Raw genomic sequence first — 22,740 nt, 5'->3', positions numbered from 1 at the left:
TTGTCAATCGCCAATAGTTAAGTTGGATATCATTGAAAAGTTATATTCATGGGTGAATAAGTAATCATTTACGGCATGTCTGTTATGAAAATAAAAAGTATGTTTACAACTGTCACCTCTTCTACAATTTATAATGCAAATACATATAGATTTACAAAGATCAAGCACTCTAATTTCATGGCTATTATGTACATTTTGAACAAAGGGCCTAACAGAGGCATAATCAGGGAAAAAGTCAATATCGTCAAAGACAGTATAATTTTATTTTTATTTTGGCCAAAAAAAAATAAAAAAATATTGCAGTGGCAAACTGTCTTTAATTGGTGAACTGGCAGATTTGCTAAACAATAGGCTGTGCTAATCCTCAAATCTTGAAATCAACTAAGATATCCAAGAACATTCGAATGCCATTTCGGATCCCGGGTTCCGATATACGATTTTACTAACGTGATTTTGATTGGGATTTTCTTGTCCAATTTTGTAAAATATTTCAAATTTGGCTTTGGGAATGAGTTCAATAGTCGGTCCAACCCGTGAGAGCTATAGAAAAAGCACTATCACTGATATATTGTTTTTCATGTAAAACAGCTGACAATTGTGTACATGACACTTCATGCCAAGCTTTTGTAGTGTTGAGATTCGGATAGAGTTTGCCTATCGATAATCGGTTCAACTCAAGTAACCAATTATCGATAGTACATTGTACAATCGTTTTATTATACAATACCTTAATTGTAGTTTTATTCTAGCACAATAACTCGTACACCTTAACTATGCTTTCGGTATGTGTATATTTGAAGTTATTTAATGTTGGTGTTGCTTTTTTGGTGCCCAAATAAAGATTGCTATCACTCCGGCAAAGGAAGTAGTCCCTATCACGTGATTACCGCATAAGGACTTTCGTGATTATTGATAAGGACTTTCGTTCACCTGCGCTGGACTTATGTGCCCGTATGAATAAATTAAAAAATATTTACTGTGAAGACTGTTAAAGTTGTCCTTGATACCGGATATCATCTGATAGTAATTTTGATGTATTTTTGAACTTACAAAACATCACCAGTATATGCCTGTGTTGACATGCTGTAGTCAAGGGACCCTTAAACTGTTGTACTATGTTTAACAATTTATAATGAAAATCAGTGTGCTTATCTTTAATTTGTAAGATGTTCTATTACTCTTGATTGACAAATCATTGTTCTGGACCTCATTAGATAATTTAACCATATGCGGTTTTGTACTTGCAAAATATAAAAACATAGTGTCAATAGATTATCCAGGAATCTTAGCGACTGGTAAATTTTGCTAGAGCATATATGTTGAAACGTTCAAGGATTGTAATATGTTGGTAGTTTTTGAAGTGGTTGAACTTTTAACTAAGCTATATATTGATACATATTATATGAAATTGACTGTTGAGACACCGTTTGAATTCTTAATGTATTTCTTACAGTTGTTGAATATAACACAACACAAATATGTTAAGATTACCAATATCTAGGTCACCTTAGATACAATGAATGATTTATAAATTTATTCATTTTAGTCAAGATGTGCAGCGAAAATTGTCAATGGTGTTATACCTTTAAATAAAAACAAGAGCTGTCACAGTATGTGACGAATGCCCCCGAATGTGACATTGACCTACGAACAAGGTCAGTACATGAAAAGTTGATCTTGCCTTTACGTGTCAAATACATATGGCAAGTTATTTTAAATTGCCTCTGAGCATAAAAAAATACCACCCATACTTGACAACCTACACTGTTATGTCCTTATATTCAGAATTCCCTTGTGAATAAACACTTAGTGTATCTTTCACCTTAGAGGTAGGGACATAGGTCATGCACACGACACGTCGTCTTCGTATGTGGAACACATGTAGCAAGTTATTTTAAAATCTGTTCATACAAGAGAAAGTTACAGCCCGGACACGACAACCTATACTCGATGTCCTTATATGCAGTACTCCATTGTGAATAAACACTAAGTGTGACCTTTACCTTTGAGTTTGGGACACGGGTCTTGCACGCGACACGTCGTCTTGGTATGTGGAACAAATGTGGCAAGTTATTTTAAAATCTGTCCATACAAGGGAAAGTTACAGCCCGGACATGACAACCTATACTCTATGTCCTTATATGAAGCAATCCATTGTAAATAAACACTAAGTGTGACCTTGACCTTTGAGGTAGGGACACGGGTCTTGCACGCGACACGTCGTCTTGGTATGTGGAACACATGTGGCAAGTTATTTTAAAATCTGTCCATACAAGAGAAAGTTACAGCCCGGACACGACAACCTATACTCTATATCCTTATATGCAGCACTCCATTGTGAATAAACACTAAGTGTGACCTTGACCTTTGAGGTAGGGACACGGGTCTTGCACGCGACACGTCGTCTTGGTATGTGGAACACATGTGGCAAGTAATTTTAAAATCTGTCCATACAAGGGAAAGTTACAGCCCGGACACGACAATCTATACTCTATGTCCTTATATGCAGCACTCCATTGTGAATAAACACTAAGTGTGACCTTGACCTTTGAGGTAGGGACACGGGTCTTGCACACGACACGTCGTCTTGGTATGTGGAACAAATGTGGCAAGTAATTTTAAAATCTGTCCATACAAGGGAAAGTTACAGCCCGGACACGACAACCTATACTCTATGTCCTTATATGCAGCACTCCATTGTAAATAAACACAAAGTGTGACCTTGACCTTTGAGGTAGGGACACGGGTCTTGCACGCGACACGTCGTCTTGGTATGTGGAACACATGTGGCAAGTTATTTTAAAATCTGTCCATACAAGAGAAAGTTACAGCCCGGACACGACAACCTATACTCTATGTCCTTATATGCAGCACTCCATTGTGAATAAACACTAAGTGTGACCTTGACCTTTGAGGTAGGGACACGGGTCTTGCACGCCACACATCGTCTTGGTATGTGGAACACATGTGGCAAGTTATTTTAAAATCTGTCCATACAAGGGAAAGTTATAGAGCCGGACGGACGGACGGACGGACGAACGGACGGACGGACGGTGCGATTTTAATATGCCCACCTTCGGGGGCATAAAAATATATTTAAATTTCTAAATGTTTCAGAACCCATGGTCATGCTGGAGGGTTGACTTAAATATGATGTACAATAAATATGACCAGTCGCATAATCCATAGATTATTACAATGTTTATTATTATAAGTATATTATTATAGTTACTCATTAGACAATTCAACCATGTGCGGTTATGTACTAGCAAAATAAAACAAAACATAGAGTCAATAGATTATCTTGGAATAAAAGGGGCTAGTAAATTGTGCTAGAGCATATATGTTGACACGTTAAAGGATTGTTATATTTCGGTAGTTTTGGAAGTGGTTTCATCTTTTTGTCTAAACTATATCTTGATACGTATAATATGAAAATGATTTTTTTTTAACTGTTTTGAGGCATTTTGTTCAATTAAATGAGCACATGAAACTATTATTCAGATAGTAGTACACCCTTATTCAATTAATCTTACACTTGTAAATTAATATGTTTTTTTTTGCAATCGCGCTAAAACATAGCATTATTGATATCATGTTACTATTCTTAATGTTGGTTTAATGATTTTGCAATGATGCTAATGCATAATTTCAAGTACAAAAACACACCACTTTGAAAATTATCTGTCTGTCACGAACATTTACATTTACTCATACGCTTGACAAAGCTATTTATTTCATTATTTTTCTTCACTGGCAAATATAGATCTAATCCATAATTATTTTTCAATCGTATGTTTTTGAGGGACAACTGGTCAATTTCTGGGAAAGTATTACACATTTTTTTTCAATCCTCAAATAATGGGTATCATGTTCTGTACCTAAACACTAAAGGACCCGGCAATAAGTCAAAACGCTTTCAAGTGTTTAAATATCTAGAGTCGAAAAATTATGATATATTTTTCCAAGAAACCCATTCAACAATTCAATCTTGGAACTTAGAATGGATTTTTTTTTATTTTTTAGTGGAAATAAGTTCAATTAAGAAGGCGTTGCCTTCCTTGTAAATAAAGAACCAAATGTTAAATGCTTAAATTTTATGAGCTAGTAGCTGGTCGGCGAATTACCTTTAACGTACAAGTTAATAATAAAGTTAATGTCTTTGGACTAAATCATGACAAAACAACGCTATTCGACAGATAAGAAATGTTTTTCGCTGACAATAATGAACAAAATATAATAATTGGAGGTGACTTCAACACTGTGCTTCACCCCTCCATTGACAAGAAGAATGATATGATAGATACACTCAAAAAAATGTCTAGCAACACTTAACAAAATAATATCTTATCATAATTTGATTGATATTTGGCGCGAAAACAATCCAAATGTACACCAATACACTTGGCACTATATTACATAACCAGTCATATTCTCTCGTATGGATTATTTTCTCATTTCTGATTACTTACGCAATACAATACCTGAAAGTTTTAATAAACCAGGATTTAAAACTGACCAGTCAACAGTTATACTAAATCATAATTACACATGAACAAATTAGAGGACCAGGTTACATTAAAATCAACAACAACATTATTAATGACACTGAATATCAACATCAGATAAAAAATGCAATAGGGCAAATTATAAAAATGTAACCCAAATACAATATGGGAACTAATCAAAGGGACTATAAAAAACCCACTTCACACAAGTGTTCAACTAATGCTAACAAAGAAAAAGTTAAAACAGAAAACGATTTAATCGGAAAAATCGATAAACTACAAGAAAACACACAATTAAGTAATAATGACAATCAGATAGAAGAAATGAATATTCTTAAACAAGAATAAGACATAATAACTACACTTAAAGTTAACGGAATGATATTTAGGTCAAAAGCACAACATGTAGAATATAATGAAAAAAAAGTAAATATTTTGCTAGTCTTAAAAAAACGCCTATATGAACAAAAAACAATTGCTAAACTTAAATCGAACCAAACTATATTTACAAACATAAAAGATATCTTAAATGAGCAACGATTTTTTTTTACGAAGGTTAATACAGAAAACAAGTACAAACTAACAGTGATATTAATTTTTTTGATGTTCCTTCAACAACATTAAGCAACGAAGAGAAAATAAAATGTGAAGGTTTACTAACTGAATCCGAATGTACAGATTCTCTTAAAAAAATTTAACTAAATAAAAACCCTGGTTCAGATGGGTTAACAGTTGAATTTTATTATGTATTTTGGGATATCTTAAAAGAACATTTCGTCAAACCAATCAATTTTTCATTCAAAAACAAATTTCTTACTGAATAGCAAAAATCTAGGTGTAAATTCCTGAATACTTAAGTCAGGTAAAGACCTCGAAATACTTTCAAATTGGCGTCAAGTTAGTCTACTTTACCTAGACTATAAAATTGCAACTAAGGCAACTGCAAAAAAAGAATAATAACTACATTTATTCCAATTCAAACTGGATTTATCAAGGGAAGGTATATTGGTGAAAATATAAGGTTAATACAAGGAGTCATTGAACTTCTAAATAGTCCTCATAAGGCAAGGTTACTCATAATCCTTGATTTTGATAGCATTGATCACAATTTCATAATTTAATGTTTTAATCATTTTAATTTTGGAGTTGAACTTATTAAATGGATGAAGCTGTTTTAAACTGATTTTAAAGGAATCATTCTAAACAATGGTCACAATTCTAATAGTTTTGCAATAGAACGAGGTGTACGACAAGGAGGTCCATTGTCTTCATTCAGTTTTCTTTTATGTATCGAACTACTTTCAAATTATATTAACACTTGTCCTGAAATTGAAGGAATTAAATTAAAACACTCAAATTAAACAAACGCTTTTTGCCGACGATGCTACATTTTTTAACAATGGAAGTGAATTATCATACAAAAAAATAATATATTAAATCCAGCAGTATGGTGCAACATAAGGCTTAAAAATCAATTAATCGCAAACGAAAGTACTTCAAGTAAGCAGCTTAAATGAAAAGATAATAAATTTCAGTGAAAAAAGTCGATGCACATGGACCTCAAGATCAGCGAAAACACTAGGAATTACATTTTCAAATGATATTTCATCCTTTTCAACCAATAATGTTATACCTTAAATACAGGAATTCAAAAATGTCTTAAACAGTGGTATCACAGAAAATAATTCTTGCTAGGAAATGTCTCTGTAACTAAAACGTTCGCATTCCAAAATTCAATGTGTTTCCATTTACTGTGCTACCAAATCCTCCAGGTCAACTAATGGACGAAATAATAAAATGTATTTTTGCCTCTAAATGGAATAACAAAACGGATAAAATAAAGCGAGAACAATTGTATCATACCCGAGAAAATGATGGATTGAACTTTCCAAAGTTAAAAATATTTTTACATGCTATAAATGCAAGCTGGATAAAAAGGATTTATCGATGAAAATAATCATGGACAAATTTAAAAAAAAAAAAATTCTAATATATATAGATAAAAGAAGAGGGAACATTATATTTGAATGTAGTCTGGATGAAAACGATATAAAGGGTATATGTGGTCATGACGTATTTATTAAAGACATCCTTAAATCTAGGAACATACTTAAACCAAAACAAGAACAAGTTGCTATCAGAAAATTTATCATATGGAACAACTCAGAAATTAAATGCAATAATAAGACTATATATTATAAAGAATGGCATGAGAAGGGTATATTGTACATAGAACACATATTTGACTTTAGAGAAAAACATGTACTACTCTTTTGATAATATGCAATTTTTAAACCAAATTCCTAATGGTGATCTTTTAAAATATCAGCAACAAATCAACTGTATACCACACTATATGAAATCAAATCTTCTGGCTTCAGATATCACGATTCCGGCTGAATATAAATCAATCATTGAAAAAATAAAGTTCAAAAAGAAACTAAATCTGAATTCCCCTATGATACACATACCAAAAGTAACTTGTTGGAACTTACGCACAAACAAAAGTGGGAGAGCTCTGTAAATAAGGTTTGAGTCTGGAAAGAAATTTACACAATGCCATACATTGCAACAATTGATACATGTATACGAGCTTATCAATTTAAGCTAATAAACATAATATACCTACAAACGAATATTCACTCAAATGCAAATTATCTAACACTAGCTTATGCGACATGTGTTCCAGCAATATATAAAGTATTAATCACTTATTCTGGGAGTGCAATATCATACAAGACCTATCTCTAAACAAGCGGTATAAAAATGAACTAAACCTGGTTAACGTTCAATTTGGAATAAATGTAAGTAGTAAATATTGCAGTATTAACTTCATTATTCTGCACATGTATTATATATTTTGTTCAAAATACCGAAGAGTGATTTCAAACTTTCCTAATTTTGAAAAAAATACTTGCACATACGCATTCAAATTGAACGTGAAATAGCTATCATGAAAAAACAACTAATATCCATGTTCATAAATGGTCATTTATTTCGTAAACATATAAATTAGTTAACACGTATGTCTCTCATTTTATTTCACCCAACATTTTTAAACAAAAAGGCATAACAATTCAATATCGAACATAACTTTGTAAATTTATACGTTATAAACTCTAAAGCATGTTTTTGAAAATATTTAGTAAATGATTACTATAGTTCTGTATTGATATTCTTTTGTTGATAAGTGATTTCTTTTTTAAACTGAATGCCTTGATGTCCTGGTTGTGGAACATAGCATCATTGATAGAATAGAAAATAAAGTTTTACAATAATAATCATTTGTCACTTCCTCCAAAATATATTGCAAATACCACTACATTAATAACATATATCAAATCTTTACACAAAATGTTTGTCTTTTTCCCCAAAAGACAAAGCTGCTAAAAGCGTTATTATTGTGTTGAGTGTATGTTACATTTCTCATTCATGACTTACAATCTACTTATACTTAAATGACAAACTAGAATACATGCAAGTACAACCATTCTTAATCCAAAGCTCAAGTAGTGTTAAATAAAAATGATAAAGAAATCCCAACAATACAGCGGAGCCCTAAATGTCAAAAGGCGCTGTACTAATCTCCGTTTATAGTGAATTCAATATTTTGCTTAATTAAACAAGTTTCTGCTTTGCTTATATTTGGTTTGACTGCGATTAAAACGCATGTTTAAAACTATTGTAACCGAGCATATGGTTAACTCTTGAGGTGTTAGCTGTATTTAAAGTAAACGGTTTGTCGCCTCCACAATAAAAACTCATTACTTTTAAACGCTTCATACAACTATTTCTCAATATTTGTTTAACCAGAATGTAACACCTCTAATTGAAAAAAAAATCTTATGGGCGAGAAAAGACTAAATTCTTAGCAGTAAATGATAAAAAGCATGTTTTTACCAATGCTTTTTTAGACCAATATATCAACTAGACATGCTCTAATGTGTGTTAAGTGCTATAATTTGTACTTTATAATTTATTCATAAAATGTAGGCATGAGTTTTATCGGCAATAAATTGGTATACCAATGGGTGCCAACTACTCACCTTTACCTGAAAACCTGTTTTTAATTGGTTACGTGAGTAAATACATGTTCAACATCTCTAAATCCGGAGATCTTGCCCTTGTTGAGAGATTTAACAATACTTTAAGATATATTAATGATAGTTTAAGTATTGAACACATCAAATGAATATACACCCAAGAATTAAAACTAAATACATCACACATGTGTGATCGACATGTCTAGATATTCGGCTTGCAGATACATATGGGAAACATAGTGCATATTTCGTTACTTATAAAATGTAACATAAAACAACTTTTTTTACAAAATAATATGTTACACAGAGTGCTGAAACAAATGAAATCATGTCATTTTGCTTGATAAAGGGTATATTATATTTTGAATATGTATTAGATGATTTCATCAATAAACACTTAAACCTTCTTATGATTGTGCAGATATCGCATGTGTAACTTATGTTACTTACAGTTATATTTTGCACATTAACGATTCATGCTGGTAAATGATAAATACATTTTACAAATTAAAATTACACTATAGTTAAACACACTCTATATTTTGGTTTATTGTTTAATTTGAAGCGAGTAATTTAATCTACGTTACCATAATTTCTTTACTAAGACCGAAAATTTGAATGCTACAAAATTTATGTAAAAATGGGTAAGATCAAATATTATTGCAAACAGAAATTGAAAAATAGCATATAACAGAGAGATATTGAACTCATACTTAATAAAGCGTGAGAAATTAATGAACATGCAGATTATATACATATACATAAATTAATGAATAAGTGGAAAAACTAAATTCTGTAAAATAAAATTAGTTTTTTAAATTGTGCTCATGGAGCGGGCAAGGCAGCTATGGAAGAGTTTATAAGCAATAGAATAGTGAACAAAACTGTCCTTGCCATTGGGCCATTTCTACGGCCTTTAGAAACTGCTGACGAAATACCTTTCAAACCCATGTGAGGATGTTGAACACATATTTAACAGCAATGCAATACTTCAAAGCCTACCATGTGTGCCTGATACATTCAAAGAGCTGGCTGACTCTGTCTTAAATAAGCCTCTCAAACATGGTCGTGTTTACCTTGTAACCGATATCTATAACCCCGAAACATCCAATTCATTTAAATGCAAAAGAAAGATCAAACCAGAATTCTTGTTATATTGTACAAAATGAATAACTCCTATAGACTGGAAGGCAACAATGACTCAGTCTCCTTTTCGACATGTGGAAAGCTGACAACTATGCAGAATTGTTTTTGTAAACGCTGTTTTTACAATGTTCTAAGAGAAATGTGTTATAGTCTCACAAGTCTTGACGGTGCTACTGTTGAAATGTTTCTCGAGGAGGCTTTGTTTTCATCACAACAAGAGGCAGACACAAACAAGGTCATTGTAGGATCTCCGGTCACAGTTGTATTAGTGCTGCGAACGACGTACTCTAGTTTTACTTCATACTGGTGTACGTAACAAGCGCCGACTTTGTAATGTTAATGAAATTGCTCAAACAAAGGAGAACATATTTGTTCAGAAGTTCCAGCCATACATAGGGTTTGAAAGGATAGCGAAATTGGCGCCCCTTTAAATCCTAGAAAAGAAACCAATACCATATTGCTACACTGTCTTAATTTGGACACCTTCTTGAGGAATCGAACGCTCTATCTGCAGTATGGCAAACCAAAATATACACAGGTGAACAACTTGAGAGAGGACACATTTTGCAAAAAGAACCAATGTCAAGTCAACACTCTAGACTCATATAACTGTATCAACATGAGTTATCTGCCGCCCTGTTGGGCATCCCTTGAAATGCATGTTCGCCGGGTCAAGTATCCAGTGTACATCTGGCTTCACTCCCATGAACATTACCAACCATGACTTCAAGATTTAGAATGTAGTGGTTGGAAAAAGACAAAGTGGTATTCAAACGATTGGACAAGTGGAAACATTGTTTCGCAAGAAATTATTGACTTAGTGTGTACTAGTGTACATTTAAATTCTAGTGTCTCTTAAGACGATAATGAAGTGGAGCTTGATAATATGATTGACATCGTGTTTGAAGACGAATCTAATGCAGACCAACTCAGTTTGTTGCTATTGTTCGTGCATGTCGGATTACAAGGGTTACGAAAATTAAATAAGAAAAAAATATTTCATCACATTAATTATGCATAAATGGTAGGATGTATCAGTTATGTATTTTGTCACGTAAACGTCACATAATGTTAACAGATGTCAAATTGTTTTAATGTGATTTAAGATAACTACATGTCGAGGAACATGTTGTTTTCAGTGATACTCTGTGTCCTAAGTACATTTGTAGTGCTATTCACATTATTTGTACTAATACTACTACTACTTCTACTACTACTACTTCTACTACTACTACTACTGCTGCTACTGCTGCTGCTGCTGCTGCTGCTGCTGCTACTGCTACTGCTACTGCTACTACTACTACTACTACTACTACTACTTCTCTTGATAACAATGGTTAGGTAAACTATAATTTACAGATGCAATGGTATATAGAATGTAGAAAGTAGTGGCTTTTTCTATTCCATTACATAAACCATTTAGAAGTGTTGTGTCATCTAGTCTAAAGTTATGTTATTGTCATTTGGAGTAACGCGTTTTATTTTCAGATATATTTTCATACCTCTTGAAATTTTAGGGTCGCTAATTAATTTAAGTTGGCAATTAAAACTTGTATAACAGAAAATAAGTTGAGATGAGAAATGTGTTAAGTCATTAAATCTGGTTTTGTTTTTGAAATTGTTTGTAACCTTTTTTTTTAAAATAAGTAACGTATGGTATATGCACACTCATTAGAAAATGTAATTGGTTTTAAATTATGTTTGTAGTTTGCTTTTGTGCCATAAACAAGGATTATTGTATAGATAGGATTGCAAAATGACGACAAATGCTCACTGTAAGCAGTATTTTTGAATATGTATGAACAGGCAACATCCTTTTTTTAATATGACGTAGTATACATGTGAAAGGTTAACAGTGTAACTATAATTGACATTTTTTACTCATAAGTATTGTCTGAAGTGTTATCTTTTATTTAGTGATAGTAATTTACAAGTGGAAATTATGTTCGAAATTTGAAAATGATTCGGTAACGAATTTCAAAATGCTATTTTTGAGGCCAAAGCGGGAGTTTTATACCCACCATTTTGTGGGATATTCGCCAAACGAGTAATTTTGAATCCCAAATGCCGCGGGCTCTACGATGAATGGCATATAGAGTGGTCCCACAGCTCTGACAATTAGATATGGTTTTATTTCTTTGGTTTTAATTTGTTGTAATTTAGAAATTGGATAGCACGCGTGTTTTAACAATTTTAAACTAATGTAAGTTTTTTTAAAGGATGAGCAAGACTCGCGGACAGTTCATTGGCAAGAAAGTGTTCTGAGAACAGAACGTTTCGGCCAGTCTGCATACATATATAATTATGTGAACTGACTTCTTTGTTGTCGAATTCCGAGTTCCTCACATTTATCGGTAATGCTATTTATATGTTTTTGTAGTCTGTTATGGTTTGTACGTGTGTATGTGGTGTTTGTTTGTTAATGTATCTCGTTCAGTGTCGTTTGGACCCAAATCGTGTGCCTCTAAACAAGGTTGATACTTGAATGTTTGGCTTGTCCCTGTAGTTTTCATTGTACTTGTTATATTAAAAATGTATTTTCAAGCAAAATTTTATCTTTATTCCCTTTTAACTTTTCAGTCAGGAATCTGGGCACAGCCGAGCGCTGACTTAATTGTTTAAAAGACCCAACATAAATGATGTTCGTCTTAGTTTTGAGCGCAAAATGTCTTTTAACTAGCCATTTAGTTGTTAAAACGATTCAAAAACTATTCTTCAGTTATTTTACCTTCTGACAAGCCTTCTCTTTCTGACCAAGCAGTTCCTCCACCCGGGCCTCGTTTTCCCTTATCCGGGCGTTCTTGGTGTTAGACTCTTCCGTATGCTCCTTATTCTGAAAGATGAATGTCATCTATATGAAACTTGAGTATTTCCCTCCAACAGTTTCTACTTGGTCGTCAATGTCCCCTTATAATCCTGAAGGGCCTCCTGTTTCCTCCCTCTGAATTATAAATGTCACCTGCATGTATCTCATTATGTTTATGTTCCCTTATCGGTGCTTAATATGTCATCAATCTTTTTCATACTCCTGCTCCTCACTTTGAAAGCAACATGATGTACATAATAGTTTGAATTTTAAATGTTCACCATCCAGAGCCTCTTTGCTCTACCCTTTTCCGTATACTTCAGCAGATACAATTACGCTGTTCTCTAGAAAAATACCTGTAAAGTAACTCTAAAAGTACCTAAAATTTAAAACAACTGTTTATTAAACAAAAAAAGTACCTATTCAAAATACAGAATCTTCAAATATTATGAAATCTGGATCTGCTGGAGGTCATAATACTACACATTTACACATGCAGGTTACATAACTCTGTACCTGTTCTCCTTCTGCTGGTTGGAGCAGGGAGGAACTCTCAGTCAGAGTGGCCCTCAGTTTCTGGGCCTCTTTTTCTGTTCCTTAATACTCTTGTTTAGTCCAGACAACTCCTTTTTGCCGTTAATGCCCTCAATTTCAAGAGCGGCCTTCTGTTCTTCATATTTTTTTTGTTTTCTCTTCAAGCTTAAGTGGTCTTGAAATATTGATTAATGATCAATAAAGATCATGCGAATGACAACTTATATACATATTATTTTTTTGTTTATTCAAGTCTTATTTTGATACCTTTTGATAAAGATTGCTTTTGTTCTTAATGATTGAAAATTAATAATTTACTTATAAGCACCTGCAGCAGCATATTTGTGATTTGGATAATTAAATTCGTAGATAAAAAGGTTTTACTGCTAGTTTACAATCTGTGGTTATGCAACACACACGTTATTACAACTGATCGTACTAAAAATTAAAAGTTCTACCTGATGATTTCAGACGGCATAAGAACATCGGTCTTGGTGCATATGAAAGCGATATTGCCGTATTGTCCGTCCATGAGCAACTTGCGACGGAAATAATCCCCAAGCAACTCTTTGGCTGTCTTGTCATCGATTGCTCTGTGGATACTGGACACCACCCATACAGCCGTACAGTTCTTCAGGTACTGTAAGAGACCTCATTTTATTGTTGTTTGCAGACCTTAAATTCTTTTTCATGCCTTCAAATTGTTTATTAACTTGACTGAAAGTGATTGTGACACTAAACCCAAAATAAGAAAAGATATGAATACACAGGATTATGGAAGGTATAATATGAAAGGGTTTAATTTTTGTATGGATAAATGTCAAGAATATCATTTATCTAGGATTCCCTTACATCCTTTGCAATCTTATACTTGGCAGCATTCGAGTCCCTAATCCCCGGCAGATCGACCAGTGCCGCTCCACTACTGCACACATCACAATGGGGCATTCTTAGTCTTACGTACTTCACTATCGGCCATTATTGACCTCCGGTACCTGAGTCCTGAGTAGCAATGTATATTTCTATTTGGCGGCGGAATTCCTCGGGCTAAAAAGATGTGATATGTGGATTATACGATATTATTAAAGTGTACGAGAATATACAGTAAATGTTCATGAACAAGTTACTAGTATGAACATAAGTGGTTTGATAAGTGCAGCCAGCTGAACACAACTGTCAATCACTGAAGGTACACTAGACATTATAGGTTTGCATTTTCATTCTCCTCATTATTTGGCTCACATTGTTTTCCTTGATGACCTTGTTCCTGCCGAGCCAGAAGATAACGGTGCTAATTTTGGACAGGATCTCAAATGAGTCAATCCTACCATACACGGCCTTTACCTTGCAGTAGGACACGTACGCGTCAGATGTCGTGTCAGGCACATTCTTCTTGATTGTTCCGTCTTGTCCTGTAAGCTCTTTCAGCAGTATCTGTAGCTCATCAAACCATTCCTAAAACACATTTTACTGTCAGATTTAGTTATTTTATGAGAAAACAGACCTTCACATGTTAAGGCATATGTCTTCACCAAATAAAATCGTTCATTGTTTTTACTTAAAGTCAGGGATGACAACTGACCAAAAATACCAATCGTGAAAATCCTGTAAATTTACGCTGATTATGAGAGGCACAGGATACAAAGTAGAATGACTTTGGCTATTGTTTCTAACGTCATTTATACCAGATTTAATGTATAACGTACCGTTTTTCATGCAAATATCCAGGAAAAACATGTAGAACCGTATGATGGTCTGAAGTTGAAAGCTCATTATACAGAACTGTATCATCCCTATTAGTTCTAACTGCCATGCATTGAAATTTAGAATGTATAACTAAATAAACAGGTAATTGACCAGTCGCCAGTTTTCAATCAAACTGTTCAGTTGACCAAATTATTGGATTATATTTTGTAAAAAAAAATATATATAAACATATGTTGCATTATCGTAATAGATAACCTTTTAAATCTCCACCAAATGATTTCGAAATATTGAAATAATAACTTGGGCGACTGGTCATTGATTTACAAAGAATGCAAAATTTATCAAAATAAATCCTGTAAATACCTTGCTCTGAAGGAACACGATATCTGCCTCGAAACTTTTGCTTTCTGCATTCCGAACAACCTCTACCGCGACTGCTGTACATGCCTGCATGCCGGAAGTAGGCAGGACATTGCGATGGTCGAGCATTGCGTTGATCAGGCTGGACTTTCCCGCCCCTGTGTCCCCAACCACAGCTATCACTGTCTTCAGGAACGTCAGTGTCTTTTCAACGTCGGCTAGTTCTTGCCTAGGGGTCATAACAACTAACAGTGTAAGGATGTACATATGACATGTACAATGTTAATATTTCGGTTTCTACCGAAACATTAAATTAGTATTTGATGATGTTTATATAAAAAAAAGTATTCTATTGCTTTAAGAGAAAATGACAAAACATCTCACTAAGGTGGAATTAAGAATTCTTTTAAGGATAACGAAGACAAGATTTCTTTATAAACCTCCATTCCTGCGCTCTGGTGTGAATGTGCAGAGCTGGCTGTCCATCAAATAGTTTCTTCAACTCAGAGATCATCGTTCTGCAACTGAAAAAATACTGTTCACAATAAAAATCAAAAGCTCAAATAACTTTCTGATAATAAAAAAAATAAAGATAATATTGGTGATAAACAATTATACATGTATTATGAAATAGCATATAGATTCAACAAATGCAGACAAAAACAAAGCCTCTTACCTGTTTACATGTTTCTCTACATACGCCAGATCCCTCTGAGGTTTGGTCTTGTGCCTGTTGTATTTATTCTTCTTAGTACTCGGCCCCGGTGTGGAACTCAAACTCGGGTAGTCATCGTCCCGTCTCTTGTATCGTAGCTGCTTAATGACTTTTGACACTTTTGTCATCGACGGGATATCCATATCTGTGATCTGCGTGCTGTCAAACAATTGGGTGCATCAACTACTCTGGGAATCGAAAGTACGTGAAGTTCTGTGTTAGACATGAAACTAGACTGTGGAGTATTAAATTTTGTAATTGAATTCAATGCCTTTATTTGTGAACTGTGGTTGAATGTAGAAACAGTTTTTTAGAGTTTCATCATTCTCATCATCCGAAAATTGACAACTAAGAACACTACTTCAGATCAATTTTCTTCACTTATTCAATTGGCGTATTTGAGCTTATTCTAATGACTGAAGATGGTGTTTGCTTTGACCTTTAACGTTCTGCAACCATACAAAAAATGGACATATTTTGATAGTAAAAATGGATTTCTTTATACCGGAACAAAGGTCGTAGTAATCTAATCAAAGTAGTCGTCTCAAACACCTTTTATGCATCATCGTTGGTACAAAATTTAGTCTAAAAGTTGAATGACTCGAATTTGTATTAACATTTAAAAACTTCCCTAATCGAAGACAGCAGATAGCTCCGCATCTTGAATTACATTTGTTTGCATCTTATAGCCATACAGGCTGTAATTAAGTATCTGGATAAATATGCTTCAAGAAATTAACGAATGAATCGAAAACAATATATATGGTTTTAAGATATTTCAGGAATATGAGCTCTAGGCCATTCTTACTATAGTCTTAAGTCTGAGTTTAGACTTGCACTAAAAAAGGTAAGTTGTTTTAAATGCTATTACTTTTGTGTAATCCATTCTTTTTACGAAAAAATGGGTTACATAAAACCAAATTTGAGTGGGAATATATTCATCAGATTTCACCAAGATCAGCTTTGAGCCTGAGTCTGAACTCAGACTTGAGACCGTTCACAAAAATGGATATAGAACTATTCTGTTATCCTATTTTCTACAAAATCTTGGAGCATCCTCTATTTTTTATTTAAGTATATTGTTATTTGTAAGGATATGCTCTGTTGCGCACATATTTTATTGTGCCGAGTCTCATTTTTTGCACCTAAACTGTTGCAAAATAAACAATATGTTAATTTATATCTGTTAGCATTCATTGATGCACTTTTAACGAACCAAGTCACAGGTTTTCTACTAATTTTTGTCAGAAGATCAAAATAACGTTTGGCACCATCCACAAACCATAAAAGGAGTTATTAAGCAAGTAAATGAAGTAGCAACAGTGGTAAACCCACTCACAGTGGCGTTTGGAAAGGGAAATACTTAAGATAAGATTTCAAAATTGCATATCATTATTTTATATCATCATATAGATATTTATAAACCCAATATATATTTTCTGGGGTATTCATGAGTTCACGGAAGGCAGCAAAAGTAGAGTATGATTTTCTTCCATTCAAAATCAAAACGACAGGGCATATGTTTACGTTGACACTTCGGTTTGTAGTTAAATATCTCCGTACAGACGGACATAATTTTTTGATGTATCAAGATGGCGATATTGGAGGTAATATCAATTAAACAGACGCTCTTAAATCAAGTCAAGACGTCTAAGAAATGCAAGTGGTACTGGAAGATACTCGAAGGTGACAGAATGTCTAGGGTGCGTGTAAGATTATGATAGAAACATTTTTTTACATTGAGGAAAACAGGATTTACAGACTTGAATACATTCAATCTATTTCCAGTTGGATATTTGGCGTCAATAGTAAGCCAACGTTTATAACTGTAGTTTGTGTCAGGCAACACAAGTTTTTATACTTGGAATTTTCAAGTCATTGTTTCGGATATGGCTATAAGAAAAATGAAATTATTGCATAAAAATGTTCGGAAATAAAATTCTGGTAAGTGTATGTCGACTTTGAAAACTTATCAACTTTTCAAATGTTCTGTGATGCCAGTGCAGTTGGTTATGGTTGTTTTCATAGAAAACACTAATTCCGAGTTGAAAGATGTCAAAGTAAGAAATGTAGTAGTAGGCCCTCAGAAGTGAGCGATAGAAAGCTCCCGGAATTGAGCGATAGAATGCTACCGGAAGTGAGAGGTAGTAGGCTTCTGGAAGTGAGCGATAGTTGGCTCCCATATGTAAGGGATAGGAGGCTCCCGAAAGTGAGCAGTAATAGGCTCCTGGAAGTGATCAGTAGTAAACTCTCGACTGTGAGAAGTAAAAGCGTCCCTAAAGTAATTGGTAGTAGGTTCCTGGAAGTCAGCGTTAATATACTCCCGGAAGTGAGCCGTGCTTAACTCCCGGATGTGAGCTTTGGTGAGCTCCCGAAAGTGAGCGGTAGTTAAGATCCCGGAAGTGAACGGTAAAAAGCTCCTGGAACTGAGATGTAGTAGGCTTCATGAAGTGAGCGGTAATAGGCTCCCTGACGTGAGCAATAGTACGTTTACAGAACTAAGCACGCGTACGCTCTTGTAAGCTTCCAGAAGTCAGTATAAGTGAGATTTTAAAAGATAGAAGTAATTGTTTATCAGAAGCGAGTTTAAGTGGAAAAGAAAACCTCATGAAAACAATAGGCGGAAAGAACACAGTTCCCTATGTTTGTTTTGTGGAAATCTCAGAAGAACAAGTAGTTAGCTCTTGGTTTGTAAATGAAAGGACTAAGAGTTCCACTAGGAAGTAAACAGAAGCGGTAAGCAGAGTTATTAAAAATAAAACGTGTGTTCTAACAATGAAGATGTAAAATCAGTTTTGTTAAATGGTAGTAAATAGTATAATATAAAGTCTATTGCTTCAAATTAACATGATTTCTGTGAAAAACAATATAACTTCAGTTCTAGAATGGATTCTACGTACGGAAAATGAGCAACCCGATATGTTAAGTAAGTTCGGAGATGGAGATGGCTGGTTGATTTCAGATAGTTGGCTTTGCTATATAGACAGAATATGGGGTCCACATACAGTGAATTGTTTTGCTTAATCAAATAATTATACATGTTGGCATATTAACTCGAAGTGGTGGTATCCCGGTACTGGAGGGATGGATGCTTTTACAATGATATGGAGCGATGACTGGTTAGTTCCCCCACAGAGCGCATGGATGAAATTGAGTTAGAAAAGGCTTACTGAATCTTGGTTGTACGTATTGGACATAGGCACTATTTTGGTCATAAATTGTTAGAAACAAGAGTTGATTCAGGTTTTACTGATTTTAGGATATTGTTAAAAAAACGCCTTTGTATATCGCAACAATGGGTTCTTGTCAGATACTCTTTGGCTTTCAATATGATAGTTCTAATATATACATTTTGACTAAGTATTTAAGTATCCGTTGTAAACAGATCCTGGCCTAAGATAGACAATTCAATGTAGTTTCATTGGAGCAGGGTTTGATCCATCAGAGACTCTGAGTAAAGCAAACAACATGGCGACATATAAGTTAAAATTCCGTGCGGATTCTACGGCAGAAAAGTGCACTGTGAGTTGTTTTTTTTTCTCTTTTTTTGTATCTTCAAAGATTCTAAACTGGCAATTTTGATCGTAGTGTCTTTATATATCACACATTTGTTAAAAGAAGAAAAGTCTTACACTGTTATTTCATCTGCAATATATGCCATCAAGTGGGTGCATTCGAAACACAGATATGATGATCCATCAAACGATTCAGTTGTGAAACATTTGTCTGATGCTGCGAAAGACTTGCATACAAGCCCTAAAAATGATTAGACGTCATTGACGCTAATGATTTCTTATAACTTTATGTGAAATGTTTTCAAAAGATATGCGTCTTACTAATGTAAGGCTTAGCTATGATTCTATTTTGCTATGATGATTTTTTACGTTTTATGACATGAATTATTTACATTGCTCATATAAATCTTTTTAAAACGTTCATTTTATTGTTAAAATATCATCAAGTAAGATTGATGCTTACAGAGATGGCCGATAGGGCGAACAGCAGTACCATTAGAGCGTGTCCTTACAAGATGTTGAAACGTTATATGGAAACGGCTGGCTTGCCAAGTACTTCAAATGATTTTTATAGGCCTTTGTTTTAATCAAAAGGGGTTCCCTCATTGACAATTGAATTTGAATGTTTAATTTCCTTATAAGCTTTGTTATTTCTATAAACGATTCTCATAAGCAGAGTGTGTTCGCTAATGTTTTGTAAAGGGTGTGTTCTGACATAAAGTTGTCCAATTTACATCATATACGGGAAACCTTTGCATCAAGGTGGTTATTTAAAAACTTGTTTGAGAAAGGTTTTGTCAAGCGATTGTGATAAAGGTGGGAAAGGGTGATTGCGTGTGATTTCTACGGAAACATTCGTCTTCTTTTTTAAACAATTTATATTATAGTAAAAACGACAAAAAAGTATTATATGGATGATAAAGTCGAATTTGTATTTGTTAAATGTAATATGTTGAGATATTTCCGTTCCCTCATATGTAGAGGATTATTCCAAGAAACATTAATTAAGGGTTTCGCGCATTATAAAGAATACAGGTTTCCTCGTTCATTGAAAAAATCAAAAAAAAAATCGGAAAAGACAAATAGGCATGCATGCATGCAGGCAGCCAGGCAGAAACAGGCAAAGCATATATATATTCGTGCGGCGAATATTTTGAAAAGGCGTAACGTTAAACGTTACGTCACGTTATTTTAGCTGTGCAAAGTGCTCCGTGTTGATCATGGTTATGTGTAATAGGGTGATGCTATTTTATTGTATGTTGTTGGTTTCCTGTACAATTTGCAGCACCACTTCGAAACACATTTGTCTACAGTACTGTTTTTATTATATTGGGTTTAAAGTAAACATTTTCGATATCATGAGCAGAGTCCAGGAACTTTACGACTGACCCCCGTATATATATCAATCATGAAATGGTGAATAACATGGTTTAAGATATAACTATATTTCTTTCATGCTTTTCGATGAAATAACGAGTTTTATCAGTAAAATAACAAAAGTGAAAATATCATTTTGATGCATTTTCGCGAGGTGCTATGGGACAGTGATATAATTATGACAGTAGACCGGGATTGCCCTTTTACAAACGCTTAAAGAGTGGGTTCCATACTGGCTATTGAAAATTGTTTCTGGTGTCCATGGCGTGATGCATTCTCATACTTATCTATAAACGTTTAGAACAATATTCTTCTACGCATTGATATATTGAGCTGTGATAATTATTGTGTCATTGATACATTTTAAGCGTTTGTGTTTAAAAACTTAAGGAGATATGCTACACTTCTTTGAAAAGTGTTTCCTGGCATTTTTGCGAGTCCTGGGTTCGATTCCCGCTAGAAGCGTTGTCGGTGTTTAGTGTCGTTTTCCTCATTTAAAAGATTTATAGTTGTAAAAACATTCATTGTTTAAAGCCTCATTATATTTTTCTTTCAAACAATTCCAGGAGGCTGTCAGTTCACTTTTGAAACGTCATATTACTGGCCAGTTTGGGCAATGCAGAGGTTAGGTACGATTGACTCCATTTATTGTGCAAACTGGATTCGGAGTCCGTTAGAAAACAAGTAAACATAAGTAAGAATACTAAATTGACGTCCATTTAGAAAACAATCGTCAATATGGCAACATTTTTAAAGAAAGAAAATATTGTTTTCTAGGTAGAGAGGTCCCAAACCCATGTAGCAAATTTAGTCATATATTGTTTGGCTCATGGAAAGGGGTATTCTGCAAGTGTTCATACCCTTAGACACATAACGTTAAAAAAGAGAACCGCCGCTATTCACGAATATAAAATCGTGTAATACAGAAAAGGCGAATATGACGAAGTATTAATAATGGTATGTGAGAATGACATGCTCGTTGTTATATTTACGATTAACGGTAACGGAAAATATACACGATGCAAGCAATAACCAAGCACAAAAGAATTACAAACAAAAGACAAATTGCGAAATGATCTTAACAAAATGGCCACCGACAATTTAGATGCAATATATATTATGTTATTAGCATCCATGAAGCAAAGCGGTAGTCAACTGAATGAACTACGAAAGAGCATAAAAAACTACATAGTATTAGTATTGCATAAAAACTCCTCGCTATTCTGACAGATTGGGAAATATCAAAATATCCAGACATGATACTCAAGAACAATACTTAAACACCAATCTGCAATTCCACTTATACCAAAAAAACAAATCACATGTTAACCCAAACATTCAGTGCATGTAATATAGCTTCAAATCATACTGTTTTCATGTACACAATCAACAACGCATATGTTCCACATATATAAATGCCTAAATATACCTTCAATAGTGTTATATCCAGGTACAGATTCTCGTAATAGTTTTTAAACGTTTCGTAAATCCATCAAAATACTTTCAACAACTTCATTCTTCCTGTTGATGATTTCTTAAAAATCGAATTACCCTGATGTAAATAACATGTGCGCATTCGTTTACACTTAACTATTTATATCAATGTCGTGATACGCGCTGGATATGTTAAATACCTTTAAACCTGTAATAAATATTAACCGTAGTAACATAAAGTTAAGGTATTATCCATGTAATACAATCCGGGTAACAGCGGGTATCATCGACATATATCGCCACTCGCCGTAACAGATCGCGACGAACATCGGACGTATTCGGCCTGTACTGGATGCTGCTATTTTTAGGAACAGAATGTATTTCCCCGCTATTCATAGGTCAATAATGGAATTTCTACATCGTAGTATTTGGAATCTCGCTGACTCAAGTTTTTCTCATGAATATACGTTTAAAATAAATGAACACTAAAAGTACACGCTGACAGTTGATTACGATACATCTACCAATTTGAGTCATTACAGTAAAACATGGATTATAAGTGAATTCTACGCGAAAAAACAAACTGTCAACAATC

The 22,740-nt window shown here is 34.0% G+C and overlaps 1 protein-coding gene across 4 annotated transcripts in view; it reads right to left on the bottom strand.

Annotated features, from left to right (window-relative positions):
* Positions 1 to 22,324, bottom strand: part of LOC128243745 (nuclear GTPase SLIP-GC-like) — a 28,305-nt gene extending 5,981 nt beyond the window's left edge. For 2 of the 4 annotated variants that reach the window (XM_052961670.1, XM_052961672.1), the window contains exons 1-9: positions 22,141 to 22,323; positions 15,781 to 16,007; positions 15,545 to 15,628; positions 15,108 to 15,333; positions 14,280 to 14,492; positions 13,890 to 14,084; positions 13,496 to 13,677; positions 13,020 to 13,212; positions 12,426 to 12,530 (exon numbers count right to left, since the gene is read on the bottom strand). In XM_052961670.1, coding sequence (XP_052817630.1) covers positions 14,016 to 14,084; positions 14,280 to 14,492; positions 15,108 to 15,333; positions 15,545 to 15,628; positions 15,781 to 15,962 — 774 coding nt within the window. In that variant the 5' untranslated portion in view covers positions 15,963 to 16,007; positions 22,141 to 22,323 and the 3' untranslated portion in view covers positions 12,426 to 12,530; positions 13,020 to 13,212; positions 13,496 to 13,677; positions 13,890 to 14,015. Of the gene's footprint in view, positions 1 to 12,425; positions 12,531 to 13,019; positions 13,213 to 13,495; positions 13,678 to 13,889; positions 14,085 to 14,279; positions 14,493 to 14,743; positions 14,793 to 15,107; positions 15,334 to 15,544; positions 15,629 to 15,780; positions 16,008 to 22,140 lie in introns of those variants that run through there. The other 2 variants (XM_052961673.1, XM_052961674.1) reach the window with 2 other exon arrangements.
* Between the last annotated feature and the right edge of the window lie 416 nt (positions 22,325 to 22,740).

The sequence above is a fragment of the Mya arenaria genome, chromosome 8 (assembly GCF_026914265.1).
Source record: "Mya arenaria isolate MELC-2E11 chromosome 8, ASM2691426v1".
NCBI lineage: Eukaryota > Metazoa > Mollusca > Bivalvia > Myida > Myidae > Mya > Mya arenaria.
Note: the sequence above shows the minus strand (reverse complement) of the source record. Positions and strands in the feature narration are given on the sequence as shown.